The sequence below is a fragment of the Delphinapterus leucas genome, chromosome 18, assembly GCF_059928025.1.
Source record: "Delphinapterus leucas isolate spDelLeu-1000000601 "Yukka" chromosome 18, BTC_Dleu_Yukka2, whole genome shotgun sequence".
Classification (NCBI taxonomy): domain Eukaryota; kingdom Metazoa; phylum Chordata; class Mammalia; order Artiodactyla; family Monodontidae; genus Delphinapterus; species Delphinapterus leucas.
In genome coordinates this window covers 72,136,030-72,151,792 of record NC_143146.1, presented here as the reverse complement: position 1 = coordinate 72,151,792, position 15,763 = coordinate 72,136,030, and the positions used below count along the sequence as shown (strand labels likewise).

Genomic DNA, 15,763 nt, shown 5'->3' with positions numbered 1-15,763 from the left:
GTATTTATCCAAGAGAAATGAAAACATATGTCTACACAAAGAACTGAACATGAATGTTTATAGCAACTTTACTTATAACAGTCCCAAACTAGAAATTATCTAAATATCCATCAATAAGAGAATAGATAAATAATCTGTGGTACGGTCATATAACAGAATACTACTCACCAATAAAAAACAATAACATCGATGAATCTCAAAATAATCATGCTGAGTGAAAAAAGCTAGTCACAAAATAATACATACTGTATGATCCTATTTATGTGAAATTCAAAATAATCTATAGTGACAAAAATCAGATCAGTGGTTGCCTGAGGTGGGAAGTGTTTTGGGGAGAGAAGAATGGACTGTAAAGGGGCACAAGAAATCCTTTCAGGATGAAAGATATGCTCTGCATCTTGATTGTGGTGTGTTTCATGGCTGTATGCAATTGTCAAACTCATCAAATTTTATGTGGATAAAGCTTAGTATATATAAATTATTCCTCAATAAAGCTGAATTTAAAAAAATAACCAGAGGAAAAATGATATATTACATACAATGATAGGAGTGGCAGCTGACCTCACATGAAAAAAACAATGGAGGCCAGAAGATTATAGAATGATATCTTTATAAGCACTGAGAGAAAAACAAAACAAAACAAAAAACAAACAAAAAGCCCTCTTTCAACCCAGAATTATTTACCAGTCAAAAACAGCCTTCAGAAATAAGAGTGAAATAAAGACATTTCAGAAAACAAAAACTGAATTTGATGCTAGCAGACCTTAACTATTAAATGAAGTTCTTTAGACAAATGAGAGACGGACCCAGCTGGAAACTTGAACCTTAAAAAGGAAAGCAGAGCAGTGGATGCTAAATATGTAGGTAAACAGAAAAGACTACTATTTGTGCTCCTCTTAATTTAAGTTTGAACTGACAATTTAAGCCCATTATATGTTTGGATTTACAATGTATGCAGATGTAAAATACATGACAAAATAGCGCAAAGGCTGGGGGAGGCAAATGGTTCTTGCATTTTACATGAAGTGGTACAATATTAGCTCTACAGTGACTGTAATAAGTTACAGATGCATATTGTAAATCCCTAGAGTAACTGCTAAAAAATATACAGTTAAGTATAGCTAAAAGCCAATAAGGAAATTAAAATGGATACTAAAAAAGAGTCAACTATTAAGAGAAATTAAGAAAGGAGGTACAGAGTAACGAACAAACAAAAGGGACAAATAGCAAAATGGCAGACTTAAACATAACCATGTCAATAATTACATTATATTTCAATGGACAAAATATTGCAATTAAAAAGCAAAGATAAACTATACAAATAGTAAGACCCAATTATATGCTGTCTACAAGAACTGCACTGCAAATACAAACACGTACAAGGTGAAAACTAAAGGAAGGAAGCAGATATATCATGCAAACAGTAGCAAAACAAAGATGGTGAGGCTATATTAATATCAAAGTAAACATCAAGTCAAAGGATTTAATCAGAGGTGAAGAGATGTTTCATAAAGGTAGAAGAATCAAGAAGATATAATAATGATAACTGTTTATGTACCTAATGACAGGACTTCAAACTGCATGAAGCAAAAATTTACAGAATTAAAGTGAAAAATAAACCAATTCACAATCATACTTAAAAAGTTTAACCACCCACTCTCAATAATTGATAGAAAAAACCAGAGCAAAAAATCATTAAGGATCTAGAAGATTTAAACAATACTATCACAACGACTTGATCTAACTGACATTTATGGAACATTGTCTCAACAAGTACAGAATAAATATTCTATTCAACTGCCGCTGAAACAGTCAGCAAGACACACTATGTGCTGAATCATAAAATCTCAACAAAATTCAAAAACTGACATCTTACAGAGTAGTTCTCAATTATAGTGGAATTAAATTAGAAATCAACAACAACAAGACATCTAGAAAATCCTCAAATATTTGGATACTAAACCACATACTTCTTTTTTTTTTCTTCAGCCTTGCCTCACGGCTTGTGGGATCTTAGCTCCCCAACCAGGGATTGAACCCGGGCCCTCAGCAGTGAGAGGACAGAATCCTAACCACTGGACCGCCACGGAATTCCCTAAACCACATACTTCTAAATAACTCAAGAGTCAAAGAAAAAAAGAAAAAGGAAAAATTTTAAATATTTCTAATTGAATAGTAAAGAAAATATAACAAAATTTGTGGGATGAAGCCAAAGCAGTGCTTTAAGAGAAATACAACCTTAAATGTTTATATTAAAAGAAAAAGAACAAAGGTTTAAAATCAACAGTCTAAGTTTCTAACTTCATAAAAAAAGAGAAAATTAAACTCAAGAGTATAAGGGAGAAATAAGAAGAGATAAAAATCAATGAAATACAAAACAGAACATTAACAAAGCAAGAAGCTGGTTCTTTGAAAAGATTAATAACACTGATTAATGTCTAGCAAGAATGATCAAGAACAACAGGGATAAAACACAAATTACCTCTTCTAGGAATGAAAATTGAGCCATTATTATAGATCATACAGACAAAACAGAAAATAAGGTGTGTGGATTTGTACTGTGTCAACTTCAGTGAAGTTAGAATTTCACTTCTCAGAATTCTCTTCTTTACATAGTTCTGGGTTAGTGGGGACCACATCAGTCATTATGGACAAGATGTGAAAGGCAGAACTGAAATCAACTCAGAAAGTTAGTTCAGGGCATGAAGAGCATTTGCAGCTGAGGCCTATTGTCGCTTGTCCGCCGGCTCATCTTTTTAGTGAGGGACAGCACCTGGGCCTCCAACTCTTTCCAGCTCCTGTCAGATTTCCTCCTGCAGCTTGACTCCTAAGCCAGGTGTACCTTTAGTGCTGTTACAAAGAGTGCCAGCTTCTTCTAAAGGACACCGCAATCATCAAAGTTGTAACTCTTAGAGGCAATGAGAGCCCAGTGTGTGTTCCAGTCTATCCTCATGAGTTCCAGCTCATCCCCACAGGTTACACAGTTTGTTCTTGTTTCCACCATTTCATCTTCTCTTCCTACTGCCCTCCCTACTGACTTCAGGTTCCAGAACCAGACATGAAATCAACAGCCTCACATAAACCATTTAGTCAGCTTCCATGTTTGTATTAGGTCAAATCCCAATAAACCTGACAACCTAGAGGAAAGGGACAAATTTTTTGAAAAACACAAACTACCAAAGCCTACTCAATGAAAAATAGATAACCTGACAGGATAACCCTATATCTAATTTTTTTTAATCAGTGGAACAGAACAGAGAATTCAGAAATAGACCCACATATATGCAGCAAAATAATTTTCAACAAAGGTGCCAAAGTAACTCAATGGAAAAATAAAACTCCTTTTAACAAGTGATGCTAGAACAACTCAATATACATATGAAAAAAAATGAAACTCAACCAACAATTGACACATATACAAAAAAATTAATTCAATATGGATCACAGATCTAACTCTAATTTCTAAAGGAAAATATAGGAGAAAACCTTTGACTCCTTGTGGTAAGCAAAGATTTCTTAAGATACAAAAAGCACTATCCATAAAAGAAAAACCTGACAAGAGAACTTAATCAAAATTAACACTTCTGCTTATCAAAAGACACCATAAAGAAAATTGAAAGGCAAACCACAAACTGAAAGAAAATAAGGCATTTCACACTTACTGGAATGACTAAAATTAAAATACTGGCGATACCAAATGTTGGCAAAAATATGGAAGTATTGGAATTCTCATTCACTGATGGTGAGAGTATAAAATGGTACAACCACTTAGGAAAATGGTTTGAGCATTATAAAGTTAAACACATACCTACCCTATGATCCACCTATTCTCTTCTTATCTATATTACCCAAAAGAATTGAAAATATTCATCTATAAAAAGATCTATACAAAAATATTTATAGCTTCATTCATAATAGCCAAAAACTAGAAATAACTCAAATGTCTATCAAAAAGAGAATAAACAAATTGTCATGTAATCACACCACAAATAAACTACTGATACATGTAACCACATGGATGAATTTCAGAAACATTATGTTGTGTGGAAGTAGCCAGATGCACAAGAGTACATATGTCATGATTCCATTTATATGAAGTTTAGTAATAGGTAAAACTAATCTATGGTGTTAAAACTCAGGAAGGTGAATGACTGTTAGGGGTTTGAGTCAACTGGTAGGGGCACAGAGAAACTTTCGAGGTGAAATAAATGTCCACATCGTGAGTAGGGTACTGATTAAACAAGAGTATTCATTTGTCAAAACTCATCAAACTGTACACTTAAGATTTGTACATTTCACACTGTATGTAAATTTTATCTCAATATAAAAAGAAAAAACTCACTTATGAAAATGTCAACATTCATCAACAGAATGAAATATCTTTTCAAAGCAGCATACTTCAAAAAAGATCCCAAGAGAACTTTATTTTTAATCACTGAAGTTTTTTTCATTATAAAAATATTTAAAATTTTTCACATTCTTATCAACGTACATTGTTTTTTGTAGTACAGGGACAAAAACTTGTATCACATAAGTTTTTTTTTTTTTTGCAGTACGCGGGCCTCTCACCGCTGTGGCCTCTCCTGCTGCGGAGCACAGGCTCTGGAGGCGCAGGCCCAGTGGCCATGGCCCACGGGCCCAGCCGCTCCACAGCATGTGGGATCCTCCTGGAACGGGGCACGAACCTGCGTCCCCTGCATCGGCAGGCGGACTCCCAACCACTGCGCCACCAGGGAAGCCCCACGTAAGTTTTAATGAAGACTCAAGTTTAAAAGTAAAACTTAGGGACTTCCCTTGGTGGCACAGTGGTTAAGAATCTGCCTGCCAATGCAAGCGGCATGGGGTTTGATCCCTGGTCAGGGAAGATCCCACATGCTGTGGAGCAGCTAAGCCCGTGCACCACACTACTGAGCCTGCGCTCTAGAGCCCATGAGCCACAACTACTGAGCCCGCATGCCACAACTACTGAGCCCACACGCCACAACTACTAAAGCCTGTGCACTCTAGGGCCCACGTGCCACAACTACTGAGCCCGTGTGCTGCAACTACTGAAGCCCACACACCTAGAGCCTGTGCTCTGCAATGAGAGAAGCCACCACAATGAGAAGACCGCACAGCACAACGAAGAGTAGCCCCCGCTTGCCACAACTAGAGAAAGCCTGCGCGCAGCAACGAAGACCCAACACGGCCAGAAAAATAAATTAATTAAAAATAAATAAAAGTAAAACTTAGATGTCCTATCAACTTATTAACACAACCACTCCTCTGAATGTAAGAAACTTCAGCAGAGTACTGAGGCCTCTGTTTCCATAAATAACAAATGGGTTTTGTGATGCTATAAACTTCTTTAAGCGGAATGCCAAGGGAATAAAGACCTACAGAAATAGAAAAATGTAACAGAGAGTAAAAGAAAGATCAAAATATAGTAAAAGGAAGGCATCATACCTGTTGGGAGAGGTATATATATCCTTTTTTCTAATCTCCTTCGCAATGCTTCATCAATGTCCCATGGGAAATTAGTAGCAGCCAATACCATAACCATTTTGGAAGGATCGTCATTCTCTAATGCTCCTCCAACTCCTATATACAGTAAGGGGGAAAGAAGAGTGTTTTTCTTACAGTCCTTTATTCTTTCATTCAACTAACATTTCTAAGCATCGGCCACAGGCTTGGTGGTAGAGGCTCAATGACGAACATGATGCAGTTCTTCTGACCTCTGCATGGTGTCAGAACCAGACAAGTCAACAGATAGCTATAGAACAAGTACAACATAGTCACCCCTGTCTCTCATATTACACTTTAACAGAAATTAAGACGGTTAACTCATTGAGGGAAGGAGCTCCTGGTACTACATTATTTTATGTATCTTATAGTGCCTGGCACTGTATGCAACACACGTTTTAAGTATTCAATTAGTATCTATGGTTGGTGGATAACCACAGCTATTTTAAAACAATGCACTGTGGATATACATACATACATACATACATACATACATATACATATATATATATATATACTTTTTTTAACACATTATATGTTTTCTCATAATTTGCTTAAGTAGCCTCCTATTCACCATACAACTACCAGAGTGATATATCTCTAAAAAGTAGCTCTGGGCCCGTCACTCTCTTCCTCCAATGGCTCCCCAAAGCCTTTTCTTCTTTGTCTGAATGACTTATACCAATATTTCAAAGCCCAAGTCAGCTATTCCCTTCTATGACTCCCTTAGTCCGCGTGGTACCTCTCGTACTATGTTTTCACTAAACCCAGAGTTTAGTTCTACCACAGAACTCACAATGTATTGTAATTGTCTGTGAAGCGCCTGCTTCTCAACTAGATCAGTGGTTCTCAAAACTTTTGGTCCCAGAATCCTTTTTATACCCTTAAAGACTACTGACCTCCAAAGAGCTTTTGTGTGCATGTAGTATATCAACATTTATTATTAAAAATGAGATTTGTGAGAGAATGAAAGTGAAAAAGGTAAATAACATCTTGATATTACTATGAAAATAGTTTGGCCTTTGCACACCTTTTAAAAGAGTCTTAAAGACCCCTGGGACCCTGAGCCACATCTCTAAAGGCTTTGCTCTAAATGGTAAGCTCCTTGAAGGCCACAACAGTCCTTTTCTTTTTAACCTCAGAACCTGAGATGGTGCAAGTAAGCAATAGATACTTTTTGAGTGCATGAACAAATGTACAAATGCGTGGATGAATAAATGATTACAAATACATTCAGCTGCCTTCTAGTCCGGTCGTTGAGAATTTCCAAAGTATGAATCTACACAAAATTCAAAAAGGGACCAAAACAGTTTAGAGACAGTAATTAAATATCAATTACCATCCATCTGAATGAGTAGCTCAGACTTGACCCTGCGACTTGCCTCATGCTCATCAGAGGTTCCTCTTCGACTGCAGATAGAATCTATCTCATCAATGAAGATGGTGGTGGGGGCATAAAACCTAGCCTTTGTGAAAATAGTTTAAAGAAATCATTTAATGACCTCCTGAAATAATCTGAAGTTTTTAAAAGACATTTCCTCCGACTAAAACAATGGTGAAAAAGAGCAGAAATTTCTCACTGCTTTAATGCCATCACTTGCTTATAGACAGAGGTTAAATTAATCAATCATATCAGAAACAGAAAAATTTCTAAACATAAACGATAAGTTATATGGTTGGTGAAGTCAGGTGACAGATACATGAGGATTCACGGTACTATTCTTTCTACTTTTGTGTTTGAAAATTTCCATAATACAAAAAGTTTCTAAAGATAAATCACCAATCTATCCTCAAATATGCAGTCTTAAGTAGCTACTGCAAACTACTTTGAAAAAGGAACAAACTTTAATGATAGATCAATTTCTGATTTTCAAAATATATGTTAAAATATACTTCTGCTCACCAGCTCATTAGAGATCCAGAAATATCAGTCAAACCACACACATTTCCAAAGTCTCTTCTACCTGAACTGGGCGGGACGCCAAAGGGCTTTTACTTCAGAGAGGAAGGTATGCTGAAGACACATCAACCACTCCACAAAACCCACCGCCCCGTGTCTTATTAGCGTGTCAAGAACTGTGAAACTATAAGTACACTTGCCCTTTCTTAAAAGGATCCCTGGGTGAACGGATCTAGATTAAAGGGATACCACGTGCCTACACCAACAGTGCTTTGAAATCCGAATATAACATCACTCACCATTTCAAACAACAGACGAACTAACTTCTCAGATTCCCCTCTGTACTTCGACGTCAGCGTGGAAGACGAGACGTTGAAGAATGTTGTACCGCACTCAGTGGCGACAGCTTTAGCCAGCATGGTCTTACCAGTGCCTGGGGGCCCGGCCATCAGCACGCCCTGAAATTCCAAAGGACACACGAAATGATTTATCAGATTAATGTGCTTTCTAATAGAATATCAGCAACGATTACTGTACACGAAACCCTTCCCATCAAAAGATAAGCTCAACTGCCACAGTAAACTCATGGCGCATTGGGCACGAATACCATTTCACAGACAGAAAAAACAAAAATGAAGAATGGTTTCACAAAAGGTCTCAAATCAGAGGTACTCAGAGATGGGCTAACAAAGGGCCTAGACAACAAAGAATCTCCTGGTACATTTAGAAAGAGCCCACCGATTTTACTGAACCTGGCAGAAGACAAATATGTATGGTCTTGAGCACCGCTTAAGAGTGACTGCTCTGTTTAAGCAATGAAAATAAGATGACATTCTCTACCACATGGAGCAGAATTATATATCCCTCGCCCTCCTAAGGTACAAAACCTATCTTTAACAACACACTTACAATATACACTTTTAATCAGAAATAAAGATCCATTCATCAGTTAATAAATAAGGTAGCTAAAATCTAGTGGTGATTCAAACATAATCAAATCAGCTAGCCTTTTATCAGTTTAACTGTGCTAGGCAGTTAAGAGTTTACATAAGATAGTGTTAGTAATGAAAAAGCCACTACATAGACTAAAATATAAACTTTAGTTACTTCTCACCTTTGAAACAAACAGAAAAACGTTCCATAAAAATAAATCAATGAGGAGTAAAAATTATCCAAGAACACCAATCCTCTAGTCTTGAAGACTAACAGATTTTTAAATACTTATTATTTTCTTCTAACACTTTTAATGAGAGTTCAGATATATAGTTAACACTACATTTCTTTTGCATAATAGTTCGTGATCTTAAGAGGAATTTGGAGCCATTTGTTAATTTAATTCAATTAGCTTTGGGGGATTTAAACTTTGAAAACTATGTGCATATCAAAGTTTCATAAACTCTAAATTCAGAAACCGTCCAAACGCTCTTCTAGCTATAGAATTTTGATACCCAGGACAACCAGGGATCACTAGGATTTGAAACACTAGTTTTACAAGAAAAATTTTTGCTTTGCAAGAAGGCTTTATACATGAGATTGATATTTTGAAAACTGTAAAGACAACTAATGGCATTGGCACAGCTATAGAAAAGTTTCTATTTCTCTTTCCACCATCCCCTCTCAATGCCCTCTCAGTTCCCGTAATGTCATTAATGTGGTCATGTCCAGCAGGAGATAATTTCCAGGGTTAGCATCTGTGCGCAGACACAGCTCATAGATACAGTACAGCGTTTATAAATTTCCCCTCCTCATGACATTACCCTGTCAATTATCTCCTCTATTTCCTGTATCTCCTCCTCTGTGGGCTCTATTTATTTAAAAAATAAAATCCTTCACTTGACCCTACAAATCCTCTGGCTACTATCTACCTCTTCCTTCCCCTTCCCAGCCAACCTTCTTAAAGAAATGGTTTATGTTTACTATTTGTTCTTCACAAGCTACAGTCTGACTTCTGCCTCTACTCCTTCACTAAAAATACCTAATTTACTAATCCAATGGTCACTTTTCTTTCCTTTTCTGTTTTGAGTTTTACATATTTTTTTTTTGGCTGCACCACTGCGCAGTACGCGGGATCCTAGTTCCCTGACCAGGAATCGAACCCGCACCCACTGCTTGGAAGCACGGAGTCTTAACCACTGGATGTCCAGGGAAGTCCCAACCAATGGTCACTTTTCAACTCACAGCTTCTTTCCCTCTCTCTGACCTTGGATGGTGCCGATACCTGGTGTTCATTCCCTTCTCCCTGAAACCCCTGCTCCCTAGGTTGGTTCTATGACACGGTTCTTTCTTGATGCTTCTCCTTCTCATGACCATCTTCAGTGGCTTTCAGGTCTCCTCTTGCCCCTGCCCTTTATATTCCCAAAGCAATTCTAAATCTTTTGCTCTTTTGAAAACCCTTTATAAAACTCCTTGAACAATTTCATCCATACCCAAATTATCAACCACCACTTATATCTCACAATTTTAATTTAAACTTAAACTCTAGCCCGAGCTCCAGACCTCTATTTCCAATTACCCACTGAGTTTTCACCTAAATATATTTTGTTTCTATTTAAATCTGCTCCTCTCCTTCATTTCCAGTATCAGTTCACTGTACCCTATTTAATGAAGAATTTGGCTGGCCCTTTTCCCTAGTTCCTGGGAGGCAGACTCTAAACCCTTGGAATTTCCCAAGTGAAAGGAGTGTCTTTGTTGTTCATGTTGGGCCCTGAAATTTTAGGCTAATAAGGTGGCTCATGGTGGGTCCCTATATAGATTATGCTAATGAGATGACTCAGGATGGGGGCTGGCCTTGCCCAAAAAACCAACCCTGTGATTAGCAGGCTGGGGCTTTGAGCATGCGATGTCAACCAGACCTCTGGGGAGAGAAGGGAGACTGGAGATTGAGACATATGGGCATCCATTCAATCAATTATGACTATGCAATGAAACCCCAGTAAAACCTCTGGACACTGAAGCCTGAGTGAGCTTCCCTGTTGGCAGTACTGTGTATACTGTCACACATCCATGCGCTAGGAGGGTAAAGCATCCTGCTTGCAAGGGAAAGGACAACAGAAGCTACACTGTCAGCATCCCCCCAGATCTCACCCTACGCACTTCTTCCTTTGGCTAGTTCTGAGCTGCCTCCTTTTGCTATAACAAAAACTATAATCGGAAGTACAATGCTTTCCTGAGTTCTGTGAGTCATTCTAGAGAATTATCAAACCTGAGGCTGCAGTGAGAACCCCCAAATTTATAGCCAGCTGTCAGAGTGAGGGTGACCTGGGGACCCCCAAATTTGTGGTTGGCATCTGAAGTGAGGGCAGTCTTGTGGAAAACTGACCTCAACCTGTGAAGTTTGGCCCAATTTTGGGTAGCTGGTATCCGAGCAACTGCATACTCCTGTAATTCAAGCCTGGAATCTAGGAGTCATACAACTTGTTCCTCTCCCTACCCCTATAAACCATCACGTCATAATGTTATCACTTACACCTTTTAAATACCTCTCACAGATCCACTCATTCTTCATTGGCCAAATAACGAACGCCTTTGTTCAGGTCCTCATCGTTTGGCTAGACTATTGCAACAGCCTCCTGATCAGACTCCTCTCTGTATCCATCTATGCCCATCTCCAATCCAGCCTGCATACTGCTGCCAAGGTGATCTTCATACATTTGCAAATTACCCTCTTGCTAAAAGTGTACAGGGCTCGTCATGATACATAGGTTATACCTACCATTCCAGCTGTTTTAAAACTCCTTTAAATACCTATTTTATCAAGGCCTTATTATTTCTTTTAAACATTGTTTTTAAAGTTATAATAAAGGGGAAATTTATGGTAATATGGTCCCCAAATTAGGTAAATCTATAACAAACAGTCTATAAAAGTTTTTAAGTTGTGAGAGGCAATCAAAATGCCATGGGTGTTCCAAGCCATTTATGTAAACACACAATTTCTCCTCCTCTCTACTTTTAGGCACATCAAACAAGGAAGAGGTATTGCGAAGGTAAAAGACCTTCCCAGCTAATTCAGAAGGGCAAAGTAAGATCATGCTTTTATTTCACTCTACCAGTCAGAGTAAAGAAAGAGTCTGCCTATGGCTAAGACCAAAAAAAGTTCCAGGCAGCAGCTGTTGGAAGGGTTTTTAATACGCTAAAATGAAAACACTGAACTTAGGAGGAACTAGTCCTGGGCAAGCTAAAAAGATATAAACATTCTGATTACATCTGAGAATTACACCAAGCCTAGATGAAGTGTTCAAACTAATTAATTACTGAGAAATACGCCGGCTTTTAAAAAGATAATTTATTTGATCAAACACTTATTCTATGACTATGCACTATTACTATTTAATTTGCTTGCTAACTTTATTTTTTTTTTTTTTGATACGCGGGCCTCTCACTGTTGTGGCCTCTCCCGTTGCGGAGCACAGGCTCCGGATGCGCAGGCTCGGCGGCCATGGCTCACCGGCCTAGCCGCTCCGCAGCATGTAGGATCTTCCCGGACCGGGGCACGAACCCACGTCCCCTGCATCGGCAGGCGGACTCTCAACCACTGCGCCACCAAGGAAGCCCCTTGCTAACTTTTTATTTACAAAAACAGACATCTAGAAAATTCTTAAAACTCATCTCTAGCTCAGCGCCCCTGAGGGAAGTGACTCTAAAGACTATAGTTCCACCACTCCAGGCCCCTCTCCTGCCAGGCAGAGGCAGCATATCGCAACCACAAATCCAAATCCAGGTACCTGAGGGCTGCCCAACCTCCCCCAACCTTTACAAACCGTGTTAATAAACACACAAAGAAACTACAGTGCTGCCGTTCTTTACCATGCAAGCAGCAGTTTTATACCTATATTACTTCAATAAATTCTCACCTTCCATGGCCTTCTAATCCCTTTGAAAAAGTCAGGCATCCACATGGGAAGAACAACAGCTTCCCTTAGCAACTTCTTAGCTTCTTCCAGATCTGCTATGTCATCCCTTTGTAAGAAGAGCAAAGTTTCATGCTTATTCAGGGACACCTTTGATTTATGATCAATACCAATTCTTTTAAATTATGAAATTTTTCTTACATTAAGAACATTATTCTAATTTTTACTGTATAAAATGATCAGTGAAAACATATTGCAATTATAAATTAGGACATGTTATTCAATTAACAACCTTTGTCAGTTATGTCCACATCAAATTAGTCTGAAAATGTCTTGGTTATATTCTGGAAGAAGAACTGTCCTACCAGTTCTGCACACTCATATTACGGATGAGGTCATAATCAGGAGATGAATGGATAACAAGACAAGACTCACACCAAGCCAACCTACAATTTGTTTTCTCCACTACTGTAATTCAAGAACTTAGCAGACTAACCAATGAATGCTAGGATTCCTAGAGACAATGTCTCTCTCAAGGGCTTCCACCAGATCCTTATCATATGCAGCACCATCAAATCTTGGAATTTCACCATCACTTGCACCGTCTTGCATATTTTTCCTTCCCTGGGGACAGGTACAAAAAAATGCTGATCAATAACAAGATAATTTTAATTAACATCATTAAGCTTTCAAAATATTGCAATGTAACCATTTTAAATGGCTATTTTTTTAAATACTGCTTGCTAATTACCCAAATGCCATCCTCCCCTATTTAATTCATCAGAAATAGATGAACTGGCCAACTTTATTAGACACTTCAAATTTACATTCTTGAGGGGACAGTTGCACGTAAGACGGAAATGAGCTAGATACCTCTAAATTTGCGGATGCATGGGATTTCTACCACCACTAAAAAATACTTGAGTATTAACACAGAGGAAGAAAAGAAATCAATTGAAAACCTACTGCATGGCAAGAAATCTCTCATATATTATCTCATTTAATACAACTACCCTACAAGGTAGGTATTATAACCCTATTTTTACAGATAGGGAAGTGGGTCTCAGAAAGTTAAGGAACTTAAGTTCACAATTATAAAATGTCAGAGTACAGATTTTAACTCGGATCTTCCTGACTCCCCAGATCCACGCTTTTTCACAGCATCAGACCACCTCATGCCTGGCTGAGTCAGCTTAAAGCTTAAAAGCAGGTTATGGTGGAGAGGGATAAATTAGGAGGATGGGATTAGCATACACACACTACTATATATAAAATAGGTAACCAGCAAGGACCTGCTGTATAGCACTACACAGTACTATACTCAGTATTTTGTAATAACCTATAAGGAAAAAGAATCTGAAAAATATATATATATATATATAATGTGTATAACTGAATCACTGTGCTGTACACCTGAAACTAACACAACATTGTAAATCAACTACACTTCATTAAAAAAACCAAAAGACTAGGTATGTATGGCAGAGCTATTCTCCTAAGCATCCAAGAAAGAGGCAGCGATGAGGAAAGAGGTGGCACTCTGAACGGCATCTTACAAAGCCTTTTCCCTGTCCCTGTAAGTACCCACTCAGGGTTGAGGGTTTCTTCCTAGTAAGGTCCTTGGACCACATCATAAAGTCACTGTAATGACAATGATAAAAGGACCTTTTAAAATAGTATTATTAGGACCATTAAAGCAATCACTTTACCCCAAATTCTTTATTTAATAATATAGTAGCTTTAAAAAAGAATTATATGCTATGGCTTCTATGGAGTTCTGCCAAGATTTACTCGGCTCTGAAGAGCTTTAAATGAAACATGCTCAGCTGCCAGAGAGAGTTCAACCACTGGAACTACTTCAGCAGACAGAGCCAAGCACCTCCCCAGAGCTTCAGCTCCACAGTTACTGTTAATGTAAAAAGGAAAGGAAATATGGTCCAAAAATGAGTCAGTTTCCTAAGCTTCAATCTGAAGAGAGAGAACAGGATGAACCTCTCCTACCACACTCCATCTGAGATAAACCATAAACTAGATCCTAAGTGCTGAGAGAGGCCTAAATGGCTCCCTTTGGGCAAACACTCTAGCCCTTTAAGCCACTAGGTAAATGACCAAACAGTACTCTGGTGACTTGACCCCAAAATGAATAATTTACTGTCCCTGGGTAGCATGGCAACAGAATTAAGCTAAGTTTTCAGAAAGATTCTTGTATTTCAGATGACAGATCCCAATACTGACACTTAAAAGGAATAAACTGCTGGCATGCCTACGCAACAAAAATAACATCAACAAATTTAAAATAAGCACAGCCTAGAATCACATTTTATAATAATGATAGGCCAAGGCTAGTCACATTCAAACAAATCACTGGGAACACTGTGTAATCATTTTAAAACTGTTCTAGAAATAAATCAACCAAAGAATGCAACAGACACTGATATATCTGGGACTTAACAAGCTTTGATATGTCACTGTAACTATTTTATTTATTTATTTATTTTTGGCTGCGTTGGGTCTTCACTGCTGCGCATGGGCTTTCTTTAGTTGCGGCGATCAGGGGCTACTCTTCATTGCAATGCATGGGCTTCTCATTGCAGTGGCTTCTCTTGTTGCGGAGCATGGGCTCTAGGCACGTGGGCTTCAGCAGTTGTGGCATGCGGGCTCAGTAGTTGTGGCTCACGGGCTCGGTAGTTGTGGCACACGGGCTTAGTCGCTCCTTGGCATGTGGGATCTTCCTAGACCAGTGATCAAACCCGTGTCCCCTGCATTGGCAGACGGATTCTTAACCACTGCGTCACCAGGGAAGTCCTGACACTGTAATTTTAGACTTACCAAAAAATTAGTATTAAAAAATATAGGCAGGGCTTCCCTGGTGGCGCAGTGGTTGAGAGTCCGCCTGCCAATGCAGGGGACACGGGTTCGTGACCCGGTCCGGGAAGATCCCACATGCCATGGAGCGGCTGGGCCCGTGAGCCATGGCCGCTGAGCCTGTGTGTCCGGAGCCTGTGCTCTGCAACGGGAGAGGCCACAACAGTGAGAGTCAAAAATATATATATATATATATATATATATATATATAGGCAGACAGTCATTTTAATATGAATGTCCAAGTGGTGGGGGAGGATTTGATAAACACTACTAAGGGAAAGGAAAAGCTGCACACTTATCTGGAAGTAATAGGAATCATAGGATTTTAAGAACAATAAATATGTGGCCATCTATGTCCAACACATTCAGTTTCAGATCAGTGAATGAAAATACATTACCTGCCCTCACTGAGCATCCAGTCTTGTGGTGGAAACAATTAACAAGTAAACAAACCCAAAACATACATAATTATAAACTGTTAAGTGCTATGAAAAAACTGAATGGTCTATAGCTATAGCTATGGTCTATAGCTATTTACTATAGCTAAAAGGTATTGAGCAAAAAGAATAAGTTGGAGAGATGATCAGAGGCCAGCTCACTGGGCCCGTATAGGCCATGGGAAGGAATTTAGATTTTATTCTAAGTACAC

General features: G+C 38.5%; 1 protein-coding gene across 7 annotated transcripts in view; it reads right to left on the bottom strand.

Moving 5' to 3' along the window:
• KATNAL1 (katanin catalytic subunit A1 like 1) overlaps positions 1 to 15,763 on the bottom strand; it is a 90,867-nt gene that overhangs the window by 29,764 nt on the left and 45,340 nt on the right. For all 7 annotated transcript variants that reach the window (XR_016388729.1, XR_016388728.1, XM_022574578.2 and 4 more), the window contains exons 5-9: positions 12,746 to 12,873; positions 12,253 to 12,358; positions 7,702 to 7,860; positions 6,842 to 6,968; positions 5,446 to 5,580 (exon numbers count right to left, since the gene is read on the bottom strand). Coding sequence is in view for 5 of the 7 variants with exons in the window: in XM_022574578.2 (XP_022430286.2) it covers positions 5,446 to 5,580; positions 6,842 to 6,968; positions 7,702 to 7,860; positions 12,253 to 12,358; positions 12,746 to 12,873 (655 nt within the window). In the remaining 2 variants the exon portion in view is untranslated. The remainder of the gene's footprint in view (positions 1 to 5,445; positions 5,581 to 6,841; positions 6,969 to 7,701; positions 7,861 to 12,252; positions 12,359 to 12,745; positions 12,874 to 15,763) is intronic.